Source organism: Magnolia sinica, chromosome 19 (assembly GCF_029962835.1).
Source record: "Magnolia sinica isolate HGM2019 chromosome 19, MsV1, whole genome shotgun sequence".
Lineage (NCBI taxonomy): Eukaryota > Viridiplantae > Streptophyta > Magnoliopsida > Magnoliales > Magnoliaceae > Magnolia > Magnolia sinica.
Window position 1 is genome coordinate 19,123,104 of NC_080591.1, and position 24,957 is coordinate 19,148,060.

The 24,957-nt window shown below is 41.1% G+C and overlaps 1 protein-coding gene and 1 non-coding gene across 3 annotated transcripts in view; both read left to right on the plus strand.

Annotated features, from left to right (window-relative positions):
- The first annotated feature begins 330 nt into the window (after positions 1-330).
- The window catches only part of LOC131235709 (cellulose synthase A catalytic subunit 2 [UDP-forming]-like), a 51,708-nt gene continuing 27,081 nt past the window's right edge, over positions 331-24,957 (plus strand). The window contains exons 1-8 of one of the 2 annotated variants that reach the window (XM_058233017.1): positions 332-1,070; positions 1,859-2,054; positions 2,282-2,523; positions 2,621-2,723; positions 3,216-3,396; positions 19,341-19,607; positions 19,943-20,288; positions 21,007-21,144. In XM_058233017.1, coding sequence (XP_058089000.1) covers positions 990-1,070; positions 1,859-2,054; positions 2,282-2,523; positions 2,621-2,723; positions 3,216-3,396; positions 19,341-19,607; positions 19,943-20,288; positions 21,007-21,144 — 1,554 coding nt within the window. In that variant the 5' untranslated portion in view covers positions 332-989. Of the gene's footprint in view, positions 1,071-1,858; positions 2,055-2,281; positions 2,524-2,620; positions 2,724-3,215; positions 3,397-19,340; positions 19,608-19,942; positions 20,289-21,006; positions 21,145-24,957 lie in introns of both variants that reach the window. The other variant, XM_058233018.1, reaches the window with a different exon arrangement.
- On the plus strand, positions 15,165-15,271 carry LOC131235826 (small nucleolar RNA R71). Its single transcript, XR_009166346.1, has one exon. It is a non-coding gene; the product is annotated as a small nucleolar RNA R71 (small nucleolar RNA).

The following is a 24,957-nucleotide window of genomic DNA, read 5'->3' on the forward strand; positions in this document are numbered from 1 at the left end:
AGAGTCATGTAGGCGCGTCTCATGGATGTGTTAGTTGGTGTGAATACATTACGTTGCCCCTTCATATACGACGGGAGGGCGCTCCATTTTGATATCTGTTTGTGACGAGTCGACGTCCTATAAATGGTTACTCCCGCGTACACGCTATCATCTCGCCACGTGTACCCTGTGAGTGTGTTCTGACATCATATGCAAGGGTTGGGATTCAACGCACATAGTCATGAAGAGATGGAAAGAGAGAGAGAGAGCGTGAGAGAGAGAGAGAGAGAGAGAGAGAGAGGAAGGGTATAGTCATGGAGAGAGAAGAGAATGACAGTTAAGAGGAAGAACGCGCGCAGGGAGATGCCCAAATCAAGAAAGAAAACGACATAGAGAAAAAGAGACGCTCACTGATTTACTCTTTCGCCCTATCTTTTACTCTCTTCGCAAGGAAAAAGAAAAAAGAGTTTGAAAAGGGGCAGTGAGAAGCGGCGGGGCCCAGGACGCGGCTCGGTCCCGCGGGCAAGAACCACTTCCCGCTGGCCCCACCTTCCTGCTGGGCCCCACATTCAAACACAAAAACCACAACTCTAAAATTAAACCGCGTGTAAGAAGATCCCATTCATCCCTTTCTCTGTATCTGTGCCGGGCTCTCCTGACGCGTTGAATTTTCAACCCTTTTTTATTCTCTCTCTCTCTCTCTCTCTCTCTCTCTCTGGAGACTGGAAAGAGTGGAGAGTGGAGAGCTGAAAGCAGACTCGTTTTGTTTTTTCTTCGTCTGCTCCCTCTACTCGTGTCATTCAATTCCTCTCTCCATCGACATTCGCCACCACATTACACAAAACGCTTCTTAAGGAATCTCAACGAGAGAGAGAGAGCGTCACGAATACTTCTTTGTAATTTTTCATTTTTTTCTGTTGAGAGATAAAGAGAAGGCGGAAGGGGAGAGGGAATGGGCTTTTGAGAGAGAGAGAGAGAGAGAGAGAGAGAGAGAGAGAGAGAGGTTGTTGATGGATACAGGAGGGCGTCTTGTTGCAGGTTCTCACAACAGGAAGGAGTTTGTTGTCATCAATGCGGATGAGATCGGTCGAGTAAGAATCCTCCCCAAAATCTCTTCTTTTCCTTTCTTCCCTTTTTCTTTCTTGATTTTTGCAACCCCCATATCTGCATTTCTTCTCTCTTTCTCTCTGTTTTTTTATTCTTTTAAATCCAGTTTTTAAGAAATTTGTGGGTTTTTTTTTTTTTGGGTTGATCTGTTTCTCTGATGACAAAAAGATGCGTTTTTTCAATCTGGGTTTGGATTGGAAATGTGGTTTTTTTTTTTTGGTTTTGCTTTGATGATTTTGGAGGTTTATATGATCGTGGTTTTATTTTTATTTTGAAGCTCTGAGAGAAAATCTTATCAGATTTTCTACTTTTGTTTTCGATTTTATGGTTGTTTTTTTCGGCTAATGTATGGATTTTGGCTTCTTTTTTTTTTTTTTTTAAATATTTCTTTTTCCCTTTGATTTTGGAGGTGGGATTGGTGAATGCAACTGTGTAATTATTGTTTCTGTAATATGGGTTGAAATGCACACTCTGCTATTCCAATCTTCTGGTGGTTTTCTAGATTTTTTATTTTATTTTATTTTTTTTAAAATTTCAGAATGTTAATTTTTTTGATGTGGGAGTTGATGGGATTTTTATCCAGGCTATGCATGCAATCCTCTAATTATCGTTATTGGTATTGTTTTCGTGATATGTGTCCAAATACCCACTTCTGCAATTGTTCTGTTGCCTTTTGACTTCTTCTTCTTCTTCTTCTTTTGCAAAAAAAAAAACATTTCCTCATGTGGATTTTGATGGGATTATTATTATTGTTATTATTTTTAATTTGCAGCCAAAGCCATTGCTGGATTTAAGTGGGCAGACTTGCCAGATTTGTGGGGATGAGGTTGAGATAACAGTGAACAGAGAGCTCTTTGTTGCCTGCAATGAATGTGCTTTCCCTGTATGCAGACCTTGTTATGAATATGAGAGGAGAGAGGGAAATCAGGCTTGCCCTCAATGTCAAACCAGATACAAGCGCCACAAAGGTTCGTTTTTTAAACCTTTCCTTAAAGGGAAAAAAAAAAAGAAAAAAAAGAAAAAAAAAGAAAAAGAAAGAAACAAGGAAAAGAAAGAAACAAGGAAAGAGCGCATACCCACCACACAAACACACACACAAACACTACCTTTTCAGTGTTGCATTTCTTCCGATACCCATAAATTGTTTCTGGGAAAATTAAAGTGGTGAAAATATGAAAATATTGGGCATTATCAGGTAGTCCTAGAGTTGAGGGTGATGAAGAAGAGGATGATGTAGATGACTTGGAGCATGAGTTTGATTTCGGGGTATATGATGGAAGAAGAGATGCGCTGCATACCAGAGAGGCAATGTTTAATGGAGAGCTTTGTGTTGGCCGTGGACTTCAAAGTGATGATTCAGTATTCGCCGCTTCTCAGCTGCCGGATCAAAATTCTTCTCTTGATCCCGATATTCGACTCCTAACCTATGGCCAGGAGGTGAATTGATCAATTATGCGAGAGGCATGAGATGTACTTACTATTTTATAACCTTTGATTTGCAGTTTGGTGATGTTTCCAAACTCTTCTGATGTAGGATTGTGGGATTTCTTCTGATCATCGTGCTCTTATCATTCCGCCATTTTTGGGACGTGGAAAACGGATTCATCCAATACCCTTCCCTGATTCCTCTGTTTCTTGTAAGTAAAATGGATCTTTGAATTTTCTTTTCCCTAGTTTGGTCATCTGTTTTTTGATGGTTGTTTGCTAACTTTCAGGGTTTAACTTAAACTGTTATTATAACCTAATAACAGCCGACTGAACATTACCATATGTAACAGCTGTTATGAAACAGAAAACGGGAAAATGGGAAAAAACAGAACATGCCTGGTCCATGAGAAAATAGTGGCTCATTTTTCCCGAAAGTGATTTAATATATTATATGCAATGCTGTTTAAAAGGTGGTCCTTTGTAAATCATTTCTGTTATTCCTTTTGTATGAAAGCCATTATTGAGACAATGGCATTTATTAGCTTGAAAATAGTGGCCGTTGTTTAATATGCATGTTTCATTATAGAGCACCATGTCGGTTGATCGTTCCAGTTACGATGGCCATTATAGTAGGAATTATGACTTTTTTCTTTTATCTTTTTCTAAATATTCTCTATGTTCTACATTATTGTTGTTTTTAGTGCAACCCAGACCGATGGATCCTAAGAAAGATCTAGCAGTTTATGGTTTTGGAAGTGTTGCATGGAAGGATCGAACCGAGAAGTGGAAGAAAAGACAGAATGAGCTGCAGATGATTAAGCTTCAAAGTGGAAATGGTGGAAACTCTAATGGAGTTGGACCGGATGATCCCGATTTGCCTATGTAAGTTTCTTTGGTCTGTTTTCTGCTGTTTGGAAATCTTTTTGGGTTTTAGGGCCCGTTTGTTAAATCTGAAGTCTGAAGCCTGAATATGAAATCTGAATCTGAAGTCTGAAAACTTGTTTGGTAAATGTTTGAAAGTAGTGCTGAAGTCTGAAAATTAAGTACCGAATTTGAAACAACCTGTTTGTTAACAAACGTCTGAAATGTTTAAAATTTGTTAATTTGACGCATTTGCCCGTCTCCTGTTTGGAGATGTTTTACATTATAAAGTGTTTATTATTTTTATTAAATGAAAATCTTTGGTAGACCACACCACAGGAAATGGTGGTCATTGAACGCCCACCAATACCACTATAGCAAATCCAACTCTGACCGTGGGTATGCATGTAAAGTACTCACTGTGGATAGATACACGTGAATGTAAATCCTTTAATATGTGTGTTATATCTACACCGTCCGTCCATTTTGCAATATCATTTTAGGGAATGCCCCAAAAATGAAGAAGATTTAAAGCTTACCTAGACCACGCCACAAAAAGTAGTGAGACAATGGCGCCCACTGTTGAAACCTTCCTAGGGCCCACCAGGATGTTTATTTGCCATCCGATCTATTCATAAGGTCACATAGATGTGGATGAAGGGAAAGCACAAATATCAGCATCATCCAATACTTCTATGGACCACCGGAAGTTTTCAATGGTAGGTGTTCAATCTCCACTACTTTTGTGCTGTGGTCCATTCCCTCTTTAAATCTACCTCAATTTTTTTTTCTCATTCCATAAAATGATCTCGCAAGATGGATGGACGGTGTCAATATAACACATACATCTCGGTGGGGCCAGAACTATGCTACGTCAACACACCTCTGTCTCTGCTTAATTCTAGAGTACTTTGTAGTGCGCATGGATTGGGTACTACCCCAACTAGGAACTAGCTAGAGACAATGGGTCCTACCAGGGGCTCTGTGGGCCCACCATTATATATGTGTTTTATTTAAGCCATCCATCCATTTTAGAAGATCATTTTAGTGCATGAGCCAAAAGAGAAGGCAAATCAAAGGTTTGAGTGGACCACACCACAAGAAGCGGTGGTGATAATGACCCACACCGTTGAAACCTTCCTAGGGCCCACCGTGATGTTTATTTGCCATCTAACCTGTTCATAAGATCACATAGACCTGGATGAAGGGAAAACATAAATATCAGCTTGATCCAAAACTTTTGTGGCCCCCAAGAGGTTTTCAGCGGTTGGCATTTGATCCCCATTGTTTCCTGTGGTGTGGTCTAGATGAGCATTCAATGTGCCTCCTCTTTTGGCTCATGGTGGGCTCCATAGAGCCACTGGTAGGACTGTCCGTCTCTAGTTATGTCCTGGTGGAGGTAGTACACAATCCCTGCTCGATTTGACAACTCACAAAATTTCCCCAATTTTTGTCTCCCGGATGGTTGTGTGCTACACCACAACTTTTAACGTGTGGAACTTTTGTGGATCCCATCATGATGTATGTATCAGATCCACATCGTCCATCCATTTTTCCATATCATTTTAGGGCACAAGACCAAAAATGAGGTAGATCTAAGGCTCAAGTGGGCCACACTACAGGAAACAATGGGAATTGGGCGCTTACCATTGAAAACTTTCTGGGGCCACAAAAGGCTCTAATCAAGCTGATATTTGTGTATTCCCTTCATCTAGGTCTGTGTGACCTAATCAACAGGTTGGATGCGAAATAAACATTACAATGGGCCCTAGGAAGTTTTTAATGGTGGGCATTCAATCACCACTGTTTTCTTGTGGTGTGGTCCATTTGAGAATTGGATGTCTCATTTTTGGGCTCATGCCATAAAATGATATGGAAAAATAGATGGACGGCGTTAATAAAACGCATGCATCATGGGGGAGCCCACATAGCACTGTCCACTAGCCACCTCGCTACTGTCAACGTCAATAGGCAATCATTGTCCGGATCCGGGGATCCATTGAAGCCGCGCCCGAAAGCCGGAGAAGGACGGTCTTGTCAGGGGCTGTGTGGGGCCTGATATGATGTATATGTTTTATCCACATTGTCCCGGGGGGTGGGGGGCGTGTGGAGTTGGGGGTTTAAATTCACGTATGAGCTGTTACTCTTATATATAAATATATTTGTATTTGAGTTGATAGTTAGATTTTATGTTGTATGGGGATGGGACAATGCTTCCGATTGATATCTAGTTGATTGATTGGTAAATAACTTGTTTTCTTAACTGTAGGTTGAATTACTGTTTTGGGTTTGCTTCTATTGGTGTCATTGTTTTAAGAAATGATTAATTAATTCATTTTTGGAGCTAGCTGGTCTAGCCCATCTGACTCTATCTAATAAAAAATAATATATGATGTAATTAACAGGTTCATTAGCTCCACACAGCTTCTTCACATGCACCTTTCCACTCAGCACACATGGCAATCTGCCAAGTTTGTGGGACATCTGAACTGAGCATTATGTGGCCTATGATGTGTAGATTGATAATGCGCAAAATTGAGGCTGATCTGGTCATTTAGTGGGCTACAAATGTATGAAAAGTTTGCATGGTTTAAATAAAATTGCCAGAAGTCCATATTCAACATACTCACACCTCGTGGCCTGACTGATTTTTGCCTATTGTCATCTTCATGCTGGGGGCTGCCTTATGCACCTCTCAGATGCTGGACACATTTGCCATGTTGCATGTGTGCTAAAGGTGATGTGGAGAGGGGTACAAATATCTTTAGTTTATACACAGATGTGTTTTGTCTCTTTATATCTTTCTTCTTTCTTGTTGTTTTTTTGTTCTCTCTCTCTCTGTGTTTTCCTTTTATATGTATGAGAATAAGATGGCAAAGAAACTGAATGCATTGGAATGGCTTATAATGGGAAAATTTGTCATCCTCTCTCACTCTCTGCCTTTTTTTGGAGGAACATAACTGAAACTGCATTAAATCAAGGGAGGGGAATGGATACCCCTGAGAATAAGGAGTGGCGAAGTGCCCCTTAGCTATATTGAACACAATGGAATCAGCAACCCTGACTGACTTGGTGAATGAAATGGAAATTTCTAGGATTATTAAAAATTTTATGTGCGTGTCTATGCAAATTTATAGATCTCACTCTTGTTTCATATGCCAAATAATTGGCTTTTTTGATGTGGTTTCTGTTTAGCCAAACTTGCCCACATTTGGGCATTCATCTCAGCAAAGGTATTAAAAATGGTTATGTAATCTCCGTAATAGCTGTTTGTACTGGTAAAGATGGTAACCATTACGTGTTATGGGAAAAAATGGCCTTTAATGGCTGTCATGGCCCCGTAATGGTCCGTTACAAGCCAAAACAGGCTTCATAAAAAAAAACAAAAAAGAAAGGAAAAGAAAAAAGTGGCCTTGACAGCTGTTATGGTCCATATCATGATGGTAACCGTTCACACCCCAAGTATAGGGTTGTGATGTAGTAATAATCTCGATAAGACTGAGGTCGAATCCACAGGGACTGAACCTTGTACGTAATCTGAAAGTAACTTGAACTAGAACTAGGCGAAGATGTAATCTAAATCAGAAAAATATAAGAGAATAATGGTGAAATATTAAATTAAAACTTGTGAAATTCAAAGGTGGGAAACTAGGGTTTCCAAGGATCCACTTGTAGAGATCAGGGAAATCTATGCTTGATTCATAAACACAGCTGGAATTAGAGTCCTATCTTCATCCAGATAGAGGATATAACATTAAAAATCAAATCTGAACTTCCTTTGATCTAATTTTCAAGAGATAAGAGGTATGAGAATTAGACTTGATTCCATCACAAGGCTATGCCCATGAGACAAAGCAAACAACAGAATCTACCCAATCCACATCCATCTGAGAGAGTTATGAACATTAGGAAGGGTTCCGTCATCCAACCATGTCTAAGGGGCGATGGTAAACAATAGGGTTCCTAATTTCATAATCATAATAAAGCAAAGAACATACTCTAAGCTATCACAAATCCATTGTAATTTAAGTCATAACAAACCATTAAAAACTGAAAGTATTTCTTATAATCTAACTAGAATCAACATCAGTTCAACTTAAACATGAATAAAAAGGCATAAAGAAAAGTCTCTCATCATACTACAAGCTTCACCTCTTAGCTCTAGTTAAGAGGTTTAGCTAATCATAGACATGATTAACTAGAAAATCCTAAAGGAAAGCATCAAAGAAAAGAGAAAAGGATTAAGGAAGATAGAAGAACTCTTGGGGCCGGCCGTCCGCTCCTCTTTCTCTCTCTTTCTCGTCCGTCTCTTCTCCACGGATGATGATGCCCTTCTCTCTCTCTCTCTCTCTCTCTCTCTCTCTCTCTCTCTCTCTCTCTCGTCTCCTTTATATAGAGGGTAAGGGGTGGTGGTTGGGAACTTGGAGTCGGTGCATGCCAGAGGAGTTATGCACTCCCTTTCGCAGTGGCGTGCATAGCAGGAAATGCGGAAGCACAGAGTTTTGGAAACTCCTTTCGCAGCAAAAACGCGAAACCGGTTACGCTCGACGGTTGTGGAAGAACCCCATGATCAAAGAAGATTTGATCTGGCTTCTTGGTGGTGATTGGCTCCACCTTGGGCTTCGTCTGAATGGTCCAGATCGACCATCCGATCAAAGATGTTGGACCACATCATCTTTCATGCGTTGGCTGCGAACAGACCCGGTTCCGCATCCTTTGCTGCTGTGAGTTCGTACATGTGCATGGGTCCACAACTCCACATAATTGTCATGGGTTAATCAGTTTCATCACAGGTTTGGATCATTCGTTTGAATTGATCTTGATGGCCCATTGCAATCCATCCGCAGCCCCTGTTTTTGTCTTCACAGCGGAAATTCACTGTGCGTAACCTGTGGGGCCCACACTCCCTGTTGTTTGAGAAATCTGCGCCGTCCATTAGCTTCGTGGTGGAATTTAGGTAGGATGGACGTGTTTTGGCTATCTTTTGATGTGGCCCACCTGATCTTTGTTTCCGTCGTCCGTCTTGCGTTCGATCACAGGGATGCCGTTCTCGCTGTCCTCTGCCAATTTCCTTCTCAATGCCTTGGTTAGAGGGTTCTTGAGCTTCGAAGGGACGGTCCAGATTGGACAATGGATTTGAAATGGTGGGCCATCTGCATCTGTCCGCAGCCCCTGTTCGCTGTTACGCGGGCAGGAATTTGGAAATTCCAAATTCGGTCAGGTCAGCAGCCTGTTGACCGGTTTCACTGGTTCTGTGCGCAACGAGTGCACGTGTGCTATGCACACGCACACCCTCCAGGTGGGTCCCATTGTGATTCTTATGAGAAATCTGCTCCGTCCATCCGTTTTGCCACCTCATTTAAGGGATTGAGACTAAAAGTGAAGCATATCTAGACATCAGGTGGGCCCCAGATCAATGAATTGTGGGCTGATCTGTCTGTTGGGCCACTTTCACAAAGATCCAATGGCTGAAATTTGACGTGTACGGTTAATTTAGGGTCCTCAGGCCAGATATAAAGTTTTGAGCTAAACGGATGCTGGGAACCCTGTGATCTTGCATTCAGGATGACCTTCAGGCCGCTTGGACTTCAATTACTTGAATATTCGGCGTGTAAATTCCTCGATCTCGGTCCCCTGGTGTCCGTCCCTTACCTTGGTGACTTCGGAGCGTTAAATCCATGCTTTTAGTACCCTTTTTCGGTCCAGGCTCCTAAATTCACCTTGCAATATAAACACGATTAAAATAAGACGTTAAACAGTATTATGTTCGTAAAATCAGATGATAATTGGGGTCTAATATGCAATATTTGACCCTCAACACAATCCCCAACCAACATTTTGCTAGTCCCGAGCAAAGTATCTGAAAAATAATTTAAGAATTACGAGACAATTTCTATAAACCCAAGTGATTTTTGAACAACAATCCAGTTAATAGAATTTTAAGATTCATGAATGTTGGGCATTACTTTCTCCTGGACTCAAGCACACGGTAAACTTCATAGTCAAGTTCAAAGTATCAATCCATCGATTAGAAAAATTCTAAACATTGAGTTCCACGGGTGTATAGTGAAACCTAAACTTATCACAACCAAAGGCTTAATTTTTTTATTTTCATGATAACATTGATAATCACAAGAGCATTCAGGATAACCATAACCTAAACCAAACCTTGCCTTACAGTTCAACTTTTCATTCTTCTAGCTTTTAATTTTTTCATTGATGGCCTTCACACTATGTCAACCTTTTAAAGGTAAAGCCAAGGAGGGGAATCGAACCCTCACCTATAGGGAGCAAACCCATGGTGAAGATCATTCGCCCAACCATTTCCAAAGACAACTGTTTTTTAACTAGGTATTATTTTTTTTCTTTGAACATGATGGACAAATTCCCCAGGTTGGCTCTTTCCATGTCTAGTGACTATCAGGTTAACAATTCAATATCGAATTGAAGCCTTAATGTGTAAGCTAGGTGTGACATGTGAAATCATGACTCAATCAATGTTTAAAACTTCTAATCATGGATTAACAATTCGACTTAACTGTGAAATCTAATAGATAACTGAATCCAACATTACATATCTTGTATGTCTAAATCAAAGATGGTCGTCAAAATTTACTTAGAATTCACAAAAATTTTAAAAATTTTCACAAGTTTTGCTCAAGACCAAGAAAATACTGATTAGGTAACGTAGTCTCCCATCCCCAACCTAAAATCTACATTGTCCTCAATGTAAAAGATATAAGCATGCAATGCACATGAGACAATGAAAGTAAATGAGAAGTGATGGAAAGATAGTACCTGATGACGAAGTTATGCGGCTTTTTTTTCCCAAAGAGATTTTAGTGTGAAGGCGGCTCGGCATAAGTGTTAATCCAACGAAAGCAAACTATCCTAAAACACGGGAAAGCAAACTAACCTAACGGCATAAAGCCGACTAACCTAGAACGACAAAAAGCAAACTACCCTAGTCCTATGAAAGCAATAAACCTACCTATACCTCCATCAGACTAGGAAATCAATTCTGGTAAACAGGATCATTCAGAGGCATGGACATGTTCTCTGAATCAAATTTCTCAACTAATGGCTTTAATCGATGTCCATTTACTTTAAACTCATTGCCATTGTTTGGATTCCGAATCTCGATAGCCCCATGAGGATAAACATTGGTGAAAGGGCCGGTCCAACGAGATCAGAGCTTACCCAGAAAGAGATGTAACCGAGAATCATATAAAAGGACTTTCTGACCTAGCATGAATGATTTTTGATGAATATGTTGGTCATGAAACGCCTTCATCCTGTCCTTGTAAATTCTCGAGTTCTCGTACGTATCGTTCCGAATTTCTTCAAGTTTATTCAACTGAAGTTTACGCAACGAGCCAGCGTTGTCCCTAAACATAGTGGGCTCGTAAAAGTCACACTGCAGAATTTTGGTCGTGGTCTTTTTAACAGAAAAGTGACCACCACAGGCCTGTGAGTGATAAAAGGAGATGACACTCTGATGCTCATCGTCTGGCACACATCTCCTTAAGATTTGGTCTGGGCAATATTTAAACAAATATGGAATGTCCCAGAAAAAGTTTCGCATCTCGGTGAACAATTTCTTCTTATCCTGCACAGTCCAATGTGTCGGTATAAAACCTGTGGCAAAATAATTAGCAATGTCAGCGAACCAAGGTAAATGGGAGACTCTGATCAATTGTTCGTCAGGGAACATGTCATTGATATGTTGCTGTTTCAAGGGAATCAGAGGGATTAAGGCGGGAAAGATGGTCAGCCACTACGTTCTCTACTCTCTTTTTATCCTTTATTTCTAAATCAAATTCTTGGAGTAGAAAGATCCATCTTATCAGGCGGGGCTTAGCATCATTCTTAGCAAGAAGATACTTGAGCACCGCATGATCTGTGTAAATGATGATCTTGGATTCGATCAAGTAGGACCTAAATTTGTCCAAAGCGAACACTTCTGCTAAGAGTTCCTTTTCCGTAGTCGAGTAGTTCACTTGGGTAGGATTTAGAGTTTTACTTGCGTAATGAATAACGTAGGGCTTCTTTTCTTTTCTCTGGCCTAAAACCGCCCCAAGAGCATAATCAGACGCGTTGCACATAAGTTCAAAAGGAAGGCTCCGGTTGGGTGGCTGGATGATAGGTGCAGTGGTCAACATGCCTTTAAGCTTAGTGAAAGCTTCCTGGCATGGCTCAGTCCACTCGTATGGTGCATCCTTTTGAAGTAGATTACATAGAGGACGAGAGATGAGACTAAAGTCCTTTATGAATCGTTTATAAAAACCGGCGTGTCCTAAAAAGGATCGCATGTCTCGTATGTTCTTGGGTGGAGGTAGGTTAGAGATCAGATCAATTTTAGCCTTATTTACCTCGATTCCTTTGGACGAGATGATATGTCCAAGGACAATTTCCTTACAATCCATGAAATGACACTTCTCCCAATTAAGTACCAAGTTATTTTCTTCACATATTTTCAGCACACATTTAAGACTCTCTAAGCACTCGCTGAAAGATGGACCGAAGACAGAGAAATCGTCCATGCAGACCTCTAGATATTGCCCCACCATATCAGAAAAGATACCCATCATACATCGCTGAAAGGTAGTAGGGGCATTACAAAATCCGAATGACATCATTCGGTAAGCAAAGGTTCCATAGGGACATGTAAACGTAGTCTTTTCCTGATCTTCAGGGGCTATCTCTATCTGATTGTAGCCCGAATACCCGTCAAGGAAACAGTAATAGGAATGACCAGCTAGCCTTTCCAAGATTTGATCAATGAAGGGCAAAGGAAAGTGGTCCTTCCTCGTGATGGTATTAACTTCCTGTGGTCAATGCACATTCTCCAACCAGTAGTAACTCTAGTTAGCACGAGTTCATTATTAGCATTGGCTATAATGGTGATTCCGGACTTTTTAAGAACCACCTGAGTTGGACTCACCCACTGACTATCAGATATAGGGTATATGATACCCGCATCCAATAGTTTAAGAACCTCGGCCTTAACCACTTCTTTCATGTTTGGATTTAGTCTACGTTGTGATTGCCGAGAGGTCTTCGCATTATTTTCGAGATAAATGCGGTGAGTACAAATCGAAGGGTCAATTCCCTTGAGGTCCGCAATCGTCCATCTAAGGGCTTCCTTATGCTCAATGAGAGTAGATATGAGCACACTCTCTTATTCTTTCTCCAGGTGGGAAGAAATCACCATCGGGTATGTCTCATCTTGACCTAAATAGACATATTTCAAATCAGAGGGCAAAGGTTTTAGGTCAAGCTTCGGTGCCTTGAGGTTAGACGGCAGAGGCACTTCTTCGGTTTGGGGCAACTCTTCAAATTGTGGCCTCCACCGGTTAACTTCAAGTTCCGGTGCAGTATCAAGCATGACAACCATCTCCCTAATCATGTCATCATCGAAATCATGGGAGTGGGCTAGACACGTCTCTAGAGGGTCAGAGGATAAGGTCAAAGGTCAAAGGTGTCCTATCTTTTACGAAAGAGTCAATTATGTTAATGTCGTGGAAATCGTTATCATCCTAAACCGTTTACCCGTGTTGAAAAAGATGTTTAACTCCAATGTCATATTCCTGAAAGACATACTCATGACACCATTCCTACAATTGATAATTGCATTTGAAGTGGCAAGAAATGTGCGACCAAGAATGACGAGAATCTGAGTGCTCATGTTACTGATGGGTTTGATATCAAGGATGATAAAATCTACAGGGTAGTAGAATCTGTCAACCTGGACCGACACATCCTCAATTATCCCTCTCAGTACACGAACAGAGCGATCAGAAAATTGTAATGTGGTTAAGGTGGGTCTTAATTCACTCAATTCTAACTTCTTGTATACCGAGTAGGGAATCAAACGCTCGCTCCTAAGTCAAGAAGTGTGTGCTCAATTCGATAGTTCCCAATTACACATGATATGGTTGGGTTACCGGGATCTTTGAATTTCTGCAGCACATCTTGCTTTAGGATGACACTCACTTTCTCAGTCAAGAAGATTTTCTTTTGAATATTTTGTCGTCTTTTGGTCGTGTACAAGTCTTTCAGGAATTTGGCATATGAAGGTATTTGTTTCACGGCATCAAGTAGAGGAATGTTGACTTTCACTTGTTTCAACACCTCTAGTATATCTTGAGAGTTAGAGAGAGGTTTTGGTGCAACCAACCGTTGGAGAAATGGAGCAACTGACTTCCTTTGAGGTTCCGGTTCTAATTCTTGTGGAGCATGGCTAGATCCATCATCTTTGTCCTCTTCCGGTTCCTTAGGCTTTTCAGCCCTAACCGGAATGGTTTTGTCAATGATCTTCCCACTCCTAAGAGTGGTGATAGATTTAGCTTGCTCCATCTGATCTGAAGAGTTGAGGTCACTTATTTCATATTGCGGTTTGGGATTGGGGAGAGGTTGAGCAGGGAGCATCCCCTTTCCTCCAATCGTTAATTGTGACTCTATCCTTTGAATAGACGACGCAAGCGTTCCTAATGCTGATTTGATATCATGGAACGTTTGTGTCAAACAACCATTTACTCTAAAAGCTTAAGCTGTCAGAGTGTGGTGTATCAATGTATATCAAGGGACTTTATCACTTCAACACCCCCCGCACGTGCGAGGTGGAAACTCCGCACGGGAACAAATTGACGAAGGTGGAGGGACACTCACACCATAAATAGGCCTGGCTTAATTTCCTGGTCCCTGGGCCGGACCTGATTTTCCTGACTCCCTGTTGGAGAATAATATATTAGCGAGGCATATTTGCTGCTTTCGAGATTCGAACATAGGACCTTCCGCTTTGATACCATGTCAAACAACCATTTACTCTAAAAGCTTAAGCTGTCAGAGTGTGGTGTATTAATGTATATCAAGGGACTTTATCACTTCAACACCCCCCGCACGTGCGAGGTGAGAACTTCGCACGGGAACATATTGACGAAGGTGGAGGGACACACACCATAAATAGGTCGGGCAGTCCCTGGGCCGGACCTAATTTTCCTGACCCCTCGTGGGAGAATAATATATTAGCGAGGCATATTTGTTGCTCTCGAGATTCGAACATAGGACCTTCTGCTCTGATACCATGTCAAACAACCATTCACTCCAAAAGCTTAAGTTGTCAGAGTGTGGTGTATCAATGTATATCAAGGGACTTTATCACTTCAACAGTTTGTGCTGAATTTTGATTAAATAGCTCTTGTTCTCGAATATGTTTTTGAACCGGATCCTCTTGAGGTTTCACTTGATTTGGAATTTGATTGAAGAAACCTTGAGGGGTAGCCGTTTGTCCATTCTTCCAACTGAGGTTTGGATGATTTCTCCAACTAGGATTGTATGTATTGGAGGTAGGTCCATTGAAAGGTCTTCGATAATTGTTCACGGCATTGGATTCCTCATTCAGCAACCCTCGAAAGGTAGGTATTGTTGGACAATTTTTAGTTGTGTGAATGTTGCGATCACAAATACCGCAAACAATTTCATTAACCTTATCCTTCTTTAATTCCATGGCCTCGAATTTCCTTATGAGATTAGTCACTTTAGAATTGATATCATCGTCCTCTTTCAGGAGATACACTCCACCCCTCTCCTTAGATTGAGTCAGCCTAGACATGGTGCTTGATTTTGGATATGTGTCTCATGATTATGCGTTTTCAGCAAGTCTATCCAAGTAATCCCACACATCATCGACATTTTTATTTATGAATTCCCTATTGCACATCGTCTCAACCAATTGGTGCATGGAAGATGTCAGTCCATCATAAAAAAGTGTAATGCGCCACGTTTCAAAACCGTGTTGTGGGCATGAATTGACAAGATCCTTGAACCTTTCCCAACATTGGAAGAATGTTTCATCCTCCTTTTGGGCGAAGTTCATGATTGATTTTCTAAGGATGTTCGTTTTATGATGTGGAAAAAATTTCTTTATGAACTCCCTTTGCATATCATTCCATGTGCCAATAGATCCAGGACGTGGTGAATGCAACCATGTCTTAGCTTTCTCTTTCAAAGAAAAGGGAAAGAGTTTCAGCCTACCTATGTCTTCAGATACGTTTGGAAAATATAAAGTGGCTATGATCTAATCAAACTCTTTCAGGTGTAAATATGGATTTTCTGACTCAAGCCCATGAAATTTAGGAAGAAGTTGAATCACCCCTGGCTTGATATGCATGTGTCCCGTGTTCTCTGGAAAAACCATGCATGAGGGCATACTCACGCCTGCCGGTTGTAAATAATCTCGTAAAGTACGAGGCGGGGGTGCTTGATGCACCTCATTCTCATCCTGGATGTCCTCCACCTTAGGTTGGGGTAGAAGAGGTTGGTTTGCAGCCATTACTTCAATTAACTCTGGAGATCTCGAGCGGTGTCTAGTCCTGCGATGGATAGTCAACCCCTCAACCAATCCTCCTTCAGTCAAGAGACGTTGAGTGTTGTCACGGACCCACTTGGGCATGAAACACTCGCAGCCCTCAATTCAAATTCTAAACCTAAACCTAAAAGAAAGAACGAAAATATAAATCTTGAAAGAAAGAGAAAAGAGTTGGAAAGAAGTTACCAAATTAGAAGTTCCTAAGTTAAAAACCTGCAAAATAAAACAAACCAAGTTAGTTTCTAAAGATAGAAAGTCTAGAAATAGCAAGAGATCTTAAAATAGAAAGTAAACTAATTTCTAAAAAGGGAAAAATTCCTAAAAGGGAATAGAAAAATTCTAAAACAAATTAGGAAAGTTTTAAACCTATACTAGAAAACAAGAAAGTTTCTAAAAATAAAAGAAAACCTAGAATTAGAAAGTTTCTATAAAACAAATCCTAATATCGAAATAGAAAGGAAGAAAAATTAGAAAGAGATTACCAATTTAGAAGGCCTATATCAGGGTCCTACAAAACAGGAAAATTAGGTTAGTTTCTAGAAATCAAATAGAAAAACCTAAATCTAGAAAAACCATAATCTTAACCTAATTCTAAAACTAGCTAATCCCAGAAAAACGTAACTGTCAGTCCCTGGCAATAGCGCCAAAAACTTGTTCACACCCCAAGTATAGGGTTGTGATGTAGTAATAATCTCGGTAAGACCGAGGTCGAATCCACAGGGACTGAATCTTGTACGTAATCTGAAAGTAACTTGAACTAGAACTAGGTGAAGATGTAATCTAAATCAGAAAAATATAAGAGAATAATGGTGAAATATGAAATTAAAACTTGTGAAATTCAAATGTGGGAAACTAGGGTTTCCAAGGATCCACCTGTAGAGATCAGGGAGATCTATGCTTGATTCATAAACACAACTGGAATCAGAGTCCTATCTTCATCCAGATAGAGGATATAACATTAAAAATCAAATATGAAGTTCTGAACTTCCTTTGATCTAGTTTTCAAGAGATGAGAGGTATGAGAATTAGACTTGATTCCATCACAAGGCCATGCCCATGAGACAAAGCAAACAACAGAATCTAACCAATCCACATCCATCTGAGAGAGTTATGAACATTAGGAAGGGTTCCGTCATCCAACCATGTCCAAGGGGCGATGGTAAATAATAGGGTTCCTAATTTCATAATCATAATAAAGCAAAGAACATACTCTAAGCTATCGCAGATCCATTGTAATTTAAGTTACAACAAACCATTAAAAACTGAAAGTATTTCTTATAATCAAATTAGAGTAAAAAACAATTCAACTTAAACATGAATCAAAAGGCATAAAGAAAAGTCTCCCATCATACTACAAGCTTCACCTCTTAGCCCTAGCTAAGAGGTTTAGCTAATCATAGACATGATTAACTAGAAAATCCTAAAGGAAAGCATCAAAGAAAAGAGAAAAGGATTAAGGAAGATAGAAGAACTCCTGGGGCCGGTCGTCCGCTCCTCTTCTTTCTCTCTTTCTCGTCTGTTTCTGCTCCACGGATGATGATGCTCTCTCTCTCTCTCTCTCTCTCTCTCTCTCTCTCTCTCTCTCTCGTCTCCTTTATATAGAGGGTAAGGAGCAGTGGCTGGGAGCTTGGAGTCGGTGCATGCTAGAGGAGTTACGCACTCCCTTTCGCAGTGGCGTGCATAGCAGGGAAAGCGGAAGCACGGAGTTTTGGAAACTCCTTTCGCAGCAAAAACGCGAAACCGGTTGCGCTTGACAGCTGTGGAAGAACCCCATGATCAAAGAAGATTTGATCTGGCTTCTTGGTGGTGATCGGCTCCACCTTGGGCTCCGTCTGAATGGCCCAGATTGACCGTCCGATCAGAGATGGTGGACCACATCATCTTGTCATGCATCGGCTGCGAATAGACCTGGTTCCGCATCCTTTGCTGCTGTGAGTTCGTACATGTGCATGGGTCCACATAATTGTCATGGATTTGATCAGTTTCATCACACGAATCCATTGGACGGTCCGAATCATTCGTTTGAATTGATCTTGATGGCCCACTGCAATCCGTCCGCAACCCCTGTTTTTGTGTTCGCAGTGGAAATTCACTGTGCGTAACCCGTGGGGTCCACACTCGTTGTTTGAGAAATCCACACCGCCCATCAGCTTCGTGGTGGAATTTAGGTAGGATGGACGGGTTTTGGCCATCTTTTGATGTGGCCCACCTGATCTTTGTTTCTGTCGTCCGTCTTGCGTTCGATCATAGGGATGCCGTTCTCGCTGTCTTCTTCCGTTCGATCACAGGGATGCCGTTCTCGCTGTCTTCTTCCAATTTCCTCCTCTAGGCCTTGGTTAGAGGGTCCTTGAGCTTTGAATGGACGGTCCAGATTGGACAATGGATTTGAAATGGTGGGCCATCTGCATTCATCCGCAGCCCCTGTTCGCTGTTACGCGGGCAGGAATTTGGAAATTCTAAATTCGGTCAGGTCAGGGGCCTGTTGACCGGTTTCACTGGTTTTGTGTGTAGCGAGCTCACGTGTGCTATGCACACGCACACCCTCCAGGTGGGTCCCATTGTGGTGCTTGTGAGAAATTTGCTTTGTCCATCTGTTTTGCCACCTCATTTAAGGGATCGAGACCAAAATTGAAGCATATCCAGACATCAGGTGAGCCCCAGATTAGTTAATTGTGGGCTGATCTATTCGTTGGGCCACTTTCACAAAGATCCAATGGCCGAAATTTGACGTGTACGGTTAATTTAGGGTCCTTAGGGCAGATATAAAGTTTCGAGCCAAACGGATGGTGGGAACCCTGTGATCTTGCATTCAGGATGACTTTCAGGCCGCTTGGACTTCAATTACTTGATTTTCTCAAATATTTGGCGTGTAAATTCCTCGATCTTGGTCCCATGGGGTCCATCCCTTGCCTTGGTGACTTCGGAGCGTTAAATCCATGCTTTTAGTACCCTTTTTCGGTCCAGGTTCCTAAATTCACCTTGCAATACAAACATGATTAAAATAGGACGTTAAACAGTATTATGTTTGTAAAATCAGGTAATAATTGGGGTCTAATATGCAATATTTGACCCTCAACAGTAACTGTGGTGACTGTTATAGCCACCATTATCTTTACGGAATGCCTTGTCACAAACCGTTGCCTGGAAATTCCTCTCCGGATTGAGCTTGGCCGATAACCAGTTTGACCTTTCAGATGTTGCAATATTAGAGTACTTGGAATAGTTGGTTGCGTTCGTTGCACGCAATTTGATCCAAGCTACTATTGCCCTTTTAGTAGCAGAATAAAATTAAGCAAGAATATTGCAGCCAAGGATCATGATTACATGGTATGTTTGCTATTATTATTTTCGTATTTTCATTTATATGTTACTTGTTTTCAGCCAATTTTCCTCCAACAGTCATGCTATGTTCTTGGTGCTAAACTGAGTCGTCTCAAGCTCCTGACTTGCAGGTCATTATGAAGATGTGTCCAAGTGTTATATCTTTCTTCATCAGTAGCTTTTGTTATTCTGATTCCTCTTTTAGTCAGTCATGGTTGTATACCATACTTCCTTTACAATCCAGAAGCTCTGATCTGATGAATTCATGTTTCAGGATGGATGAAGGCAGGCAACCACTGTCGAGGAAGTTACCCATTCCTTCTGGCAAGATCAATCCGTACAGGATGATAATTATACTCCGCCTTGTGATTCTTGGCTTCTTTTTCCATTATAGACTCCTGCACCCAGTTCCGGATGCATTTGGATTATGGTTGGCATCAGTTATTTGTGAAATATGGTTTGCAGTGTCATGGATCTTGGATCAATTTCCAAAATGGTACCCCATAGAACGAGAAACATACCTGGATCGACTATCACTGAGGTATTCCCTATATCATAATATGCATGAAGGGCTCGTTTTGATGGTTTCCCAAATCAACATCCAAACCAATATTTCGGTTTGACGGGAGCATTCCATCCTGCTTTTGGGGAAGTGTGGAAAACAGGAACCATGTATCTGGTTCCCTTTTACCCCTCTTCATATCAGTATGGGAATGTTTCAGGACTGACTTTAAATTTATTTAAAGTTGGATTGGATAGAATGGTGCTCACTTGAAAAAATTGGGCCTTCCATACGCAGCTTCATATCCTAAGTCTGTTGCACGGTCCAGATTCATTTCACCTTACAGCTTGTGTGGGCAACATTTTTTTTTGCAGGTACGAAAAAGAAGGGAAACCTTCTGAGTTAGCTGATATTGATGTCTTTGTAAGTACGGTCGATCCTCTGAAAGAACCTCCGCTCATCACTGCAAATACTGTTTTATCCATTCTTGCTGTGGACTACCCTGTCGATAAGGTTGCATGCTATGTCTCGGATGATGGTGCTGCCATGCTCACTTTTGAAGCGCTCTCTGAAACATCTGAATTTGCGAGGAAATGGGTTCCTTTCTGCAAAAAGTTCAATATCGAGCCTCGTGCTCCAGAATGGTATTTTGCTCAAAAGATTGACTATTTGAAAGACAAAGTTGATCCGGCTTTTGTGAGAGAGCGACGTGCTATGAAGGTTTGATGATTTCCTGCATGTTTGATTGTTGTCTTTGTGCTTATAAAAAAAAATTGTGTTTGCCATGCTCCGTTTTGTCATTAGTCATTACCAATGTCATGTGGCCAGTATCTTACAGACTGGATATGCGATCCATAGATTTGTGCTTTATTTTTCTCCATCATGAATGCCTCCTAATATTGAGGTTTGCCAGACAGCTGATAAAAAGTTCCTTTTTTTTGCTTTTGGAGGTTTGCTAACTCTGCATTAACCCTTTTCAGATGCACCTTGATTGGCAGAACACATCCCAACCTGATGTGCACTTGGGACCCAGACATCTTAGCCGTGCATAAGGTAGACCTCACCTTGAGATGACCTGGTGAAAAAGTAGCATGGTCCATTCATCAGGATGGCCACATATATACATGGAATGTGGACAGCTAGAAAGTTTCCTTCAAACCATCCATGTTTACAGGAAATGGTGGGCTGCACCATGATAGGAATGACTTGATCGTTTGTGTTAGGCTGTCTGCAATGTGGGTCCACCTTATCCACGGCTTGGATGTGGAACAATCCAGGTTGACATGTATTCTCTTTGTGAAAGTAAGTGCAGGGCCAGAAAAGATTTCTTGATCTGTTGACCATAACCGCCAATCCTGAACTATACCCTCGTTATGATCTGGCATCTGTATCGAGATGAAGGTCATATGATAGTGATTGTGTTAACCATGTTTTGCAGAGAGAATATGAAGAATTCAAGGTTCACATCAATGGCCTGGTTGCCATGGCACAAAAGGTTCCTGAGGATGGTTGGACCATGCAGGATGGAACTCCATGGCCTGGAAACAATGTCCGAGACCATCCTGGAATGATCCAGGTGAGTACATCTTTGTATATCTCAGGAGATATAAGGTTGCATTTCCGAGTCTGAGCTTGCATTATATTTTTCCTATTTGAAAAATATTTTGCTAACCCATCTATTCATTTCAATGCAATAATTTCTATTGATGCCAGAGGTCTTGGATAAAGTTGATCGTAATGTCACCTAAAACATGGAATACCCCATGTTTTCCATTCTAGATCGAGCGATCTATGGGTCATTTGCAATCAAGATATCTATTTTTAATGATCTGAGGCTTTGGTCTTCAGTCTTATTGTTGATTAAGTTAGTGCAAAATTTTATTTACAATTAAGAGATTTATTCTTTTATTTATTTAGTTGGTAGTTACAGGGATTTTCCCATGTAACTCCCTACCCTTTAGGCTATTCCTAAATAAACACACGCATTCAAAATATTTAAAGCAAAACTCTTGAGGTTTGCACTGTTAGACATCCAGTCGCCTGCTGTCATATACCGTTAGGGTTATATGGCTTATGAACTGTATTTTTCAAAATGACAAAACTGCTTTCATTCTCTCTCGATCGATCAAGCCCTCTCCTCTGGTAAAACCCTAACGGATCATCTTTCCTCTCTCATTCTGCATCTCTTCCCTCCCCTGTTCTCTCTGTTTCCTCTAGTAAGAAAGATCCACAGCCCGCAAGTGGACCGCACCAAACTAAAGTGGGGAGATTGACACCCATCATTGGCAACTTCGTAGGGCCCACCTTGATGTTTATCAGGGCGATCCAATTTATTGATAAGGCCACGGAGACACAAAGGGAAGATACAATATTAGTGCGTGAGTATGGATCGTCTATGTTGAAGGCATAGGAAAATTCTGTGCCGTCGCTTCTCATTGGTCCGTGTCATTGCTGATGACACTAGCCATTGTTGTCAAATGCAATTGCACATGCACATTCTGTGGATCAGATCGCATATGCCATTATGGCATATGTGATCTGGCAAGTATGCCATCCCATATAGTCAATTTATTTATTTATTTTTTCACTTTGGTGCACTTTTGTCTATAAGTAGGCACTCATATCCCCTTGATTTTCACTATTCTTTACTCCAAATCTCTAAATCTCCCACTCTCTCTCCTACACCTCTCTCTCTTACTCTAATATCTTTACAACTATTTCAAGTATGTTTATTTCTATATTTTGTAAGTTATGCTTGTTTTTTGTAAATTAAGTTGTAAGTTGTAAGTTGTGAGTAGTTTCAAGTTATGCATTTATCAATAAAATTACTACATTCGAAGTTTTTAATAATTAATTTTCTCTTAGTGTAGCTCGTTGATTGTTTTGTTAAAATTTATGTAAATATAATATAAGTAATTAAATATATAACTTAATGAAACACTCAAACTACAATGAAATAAGTAAAATAACCCAATCCAATCATGTGTACTAATTAGGCGACTTTTTTTTTTTTCGATTTTTTCCTTTTAAAAAGTTATGGCGTATGCGATTTGACAACATTGACAGCAGCTCACAAAATACACTGATTTTCCATTTACATAATGGATTGTGTACTACACAACACAACTTTTAACGCGTGGAACTTCTCTGGGCGACACCATGATTTGTCTTAGATCCACACTGTCCATAAATTTTTCCAAATCATTCTAGAGCATGAGCTCGAAAATGAGGCACATCTAAAGCTCAAGAGGACCACACCTCAGAAAGAAGCATGGATTGAACAACTACCATGGAAACCTTCCTAGGGTCTACCATGAGATTTATTTGCCATCTAACCTCTTCATAAGGTCACACAGACTTGGACGAAGGGAAATCACAAATATCAGCTTGATCAGAGCCTTCCATGGCCCCAAGAAATTTTCAACGGTATGCATCCAATTCCCATGGTTTCCTCTATTGTGGCCCACTTGAGCCTTGGATCTGTCTCGTTTTTTGTCTCATGCCCTAAAATGATATGAGAAAATGGATGGATGGTGTGGATCCGACAAATACATCATAATGGGGCCCACGAAAGTTCCACACATCAACCCTTTAGGTTTTCTTCTCTCTTGTGTTGCACCACACAACAAGCAATGGAATTTCTTGACGTGTAAAATTTGTGTGGGCCCTACGATGATGCATTTCTTAGATCCACATTGTCCATCCATTTTTTCAGATCATCCTACTAGGATATGAGCTCAAAAACAAGGCAGATCCAAAGCTGACGTGGATCGCATCATAGGTAAAATGAAATATCAGTTTGATCCAAAACTTTTGCATCTCGAAAAAGGTTTTTAATGGTCAATAACCTCTGTTTCATGTGGTGTGGTCCACCTGAAATTCGTATTTGCTTCATTTTTTTGACAGTGCCCTAAAATAAGCTAGGAAAATGGATGGACAACGTGGATATACATTTCATACACTGAGGTGGGCCCTACTGTCAGGGTTGCACCCACATCGCTGGTTCTGGGGTCACAACCAAGTTGTCCTCCAACATCAGCTTGACTCGGACTTCTATGGCCCTGGCATGTGTTACACCTATTGCCGGAAACTTCCTAGGGCACACTCTAATGTTTATCAAGGCTATTCAACCTATTGATAAGGCCACATAGACATGGATGAAGGAAAGACAAATCAGCTTGATCCAAATTTCTATGGCCCCAACCCGGTTTTAATGGTAAGCATTCTACCGGCGTTTGCTGTGGTGGGGTTCACTTGCACATCAAATCTGGCTCATTTTTGGGCTCATGATGTAAAATGAAATCGCGAAGTGGATGGATAAAGTCGATCACACACATAGATAAAGGTGGGCCCTGTAGAATCTTCTGCATGCCTGCCCCTTTGCAATGAGGTTAACCGTAAAAAGAAAGAGGTGTAGGGGCAACTCAATCACTTAGACACATTAATGGCACAAATCTGTCTTTAAGTGTTAGTCAAGGTGGGGCAACTTTCCATTTCAATAACGATGGAAAAGGAGGTTCCAGGGCACTCCTTGAGATGTGGTGGCATATGGAAGAGCAGGGAGAAAGCAAGCCATAGCATTGGGGAGAGTCAGGGGGAAGGAGTAGATTTTTGGTGTTTCGATGAGATTCCAAATCAACGAGTGTTTACGTGACAGATGACTGTGTTGAAGTGATAAAGTCCCTTGATATACATTGATACACCACACTCTGACCGCTTAAGCTTTTAGAGTAAATGGTTGTTTGACATGGTATCAAAGCGGAAGGTCCTATGTTCGAATCTCAAGAGCAGCAAATATGCCTCGCTAATATATTATTCTCCCACGGGGGGTCAGGAAAATCAGGTCCCTCCACTTCGTCAATAGTCTCTGACAGCTTAAGCTTTTAGAGTAAATGGTTGTTTGACAGACTGTTGGAGAGCAGTGCTATGGGATGGGTAAAGGTCGATCGGTGAGGCCACGTGGTGTAGGGGGAGTGTGGACGGCGATGATGAAGGCTTCTGCTCTGTCTACATTCCAAATGTACGACTCCTTGCCCGATGGGAGCTCACGTGTTGAGCGTGTGAGCGGGGATTGTAGCAGAGATGTGTTGTTCCCTCCCATGTGGCAGCTTCTGGCTAGCAAGAATCTTGAAACGAAGCAATCTCTCTAGCAGGCTATGGCGAAGACACGTGTATGGGTGATAATTTGTCCGACTGGGATGCCGACATCAACGAAGAGGAGATTGAGACACTTGGAAAGGCGATGCCTTAGTGCATTGAAGTCATGCAAGCTGAGCTTTCAACCTCGGTTTTGCTAGAGGCTTGGGTATGGACAGGTGGCCTCATGCTCGATCTAGAGTTGGACTCACTAGCAATGCTAGGCTCCGATGTGGACATGTCAGCTAGGGTT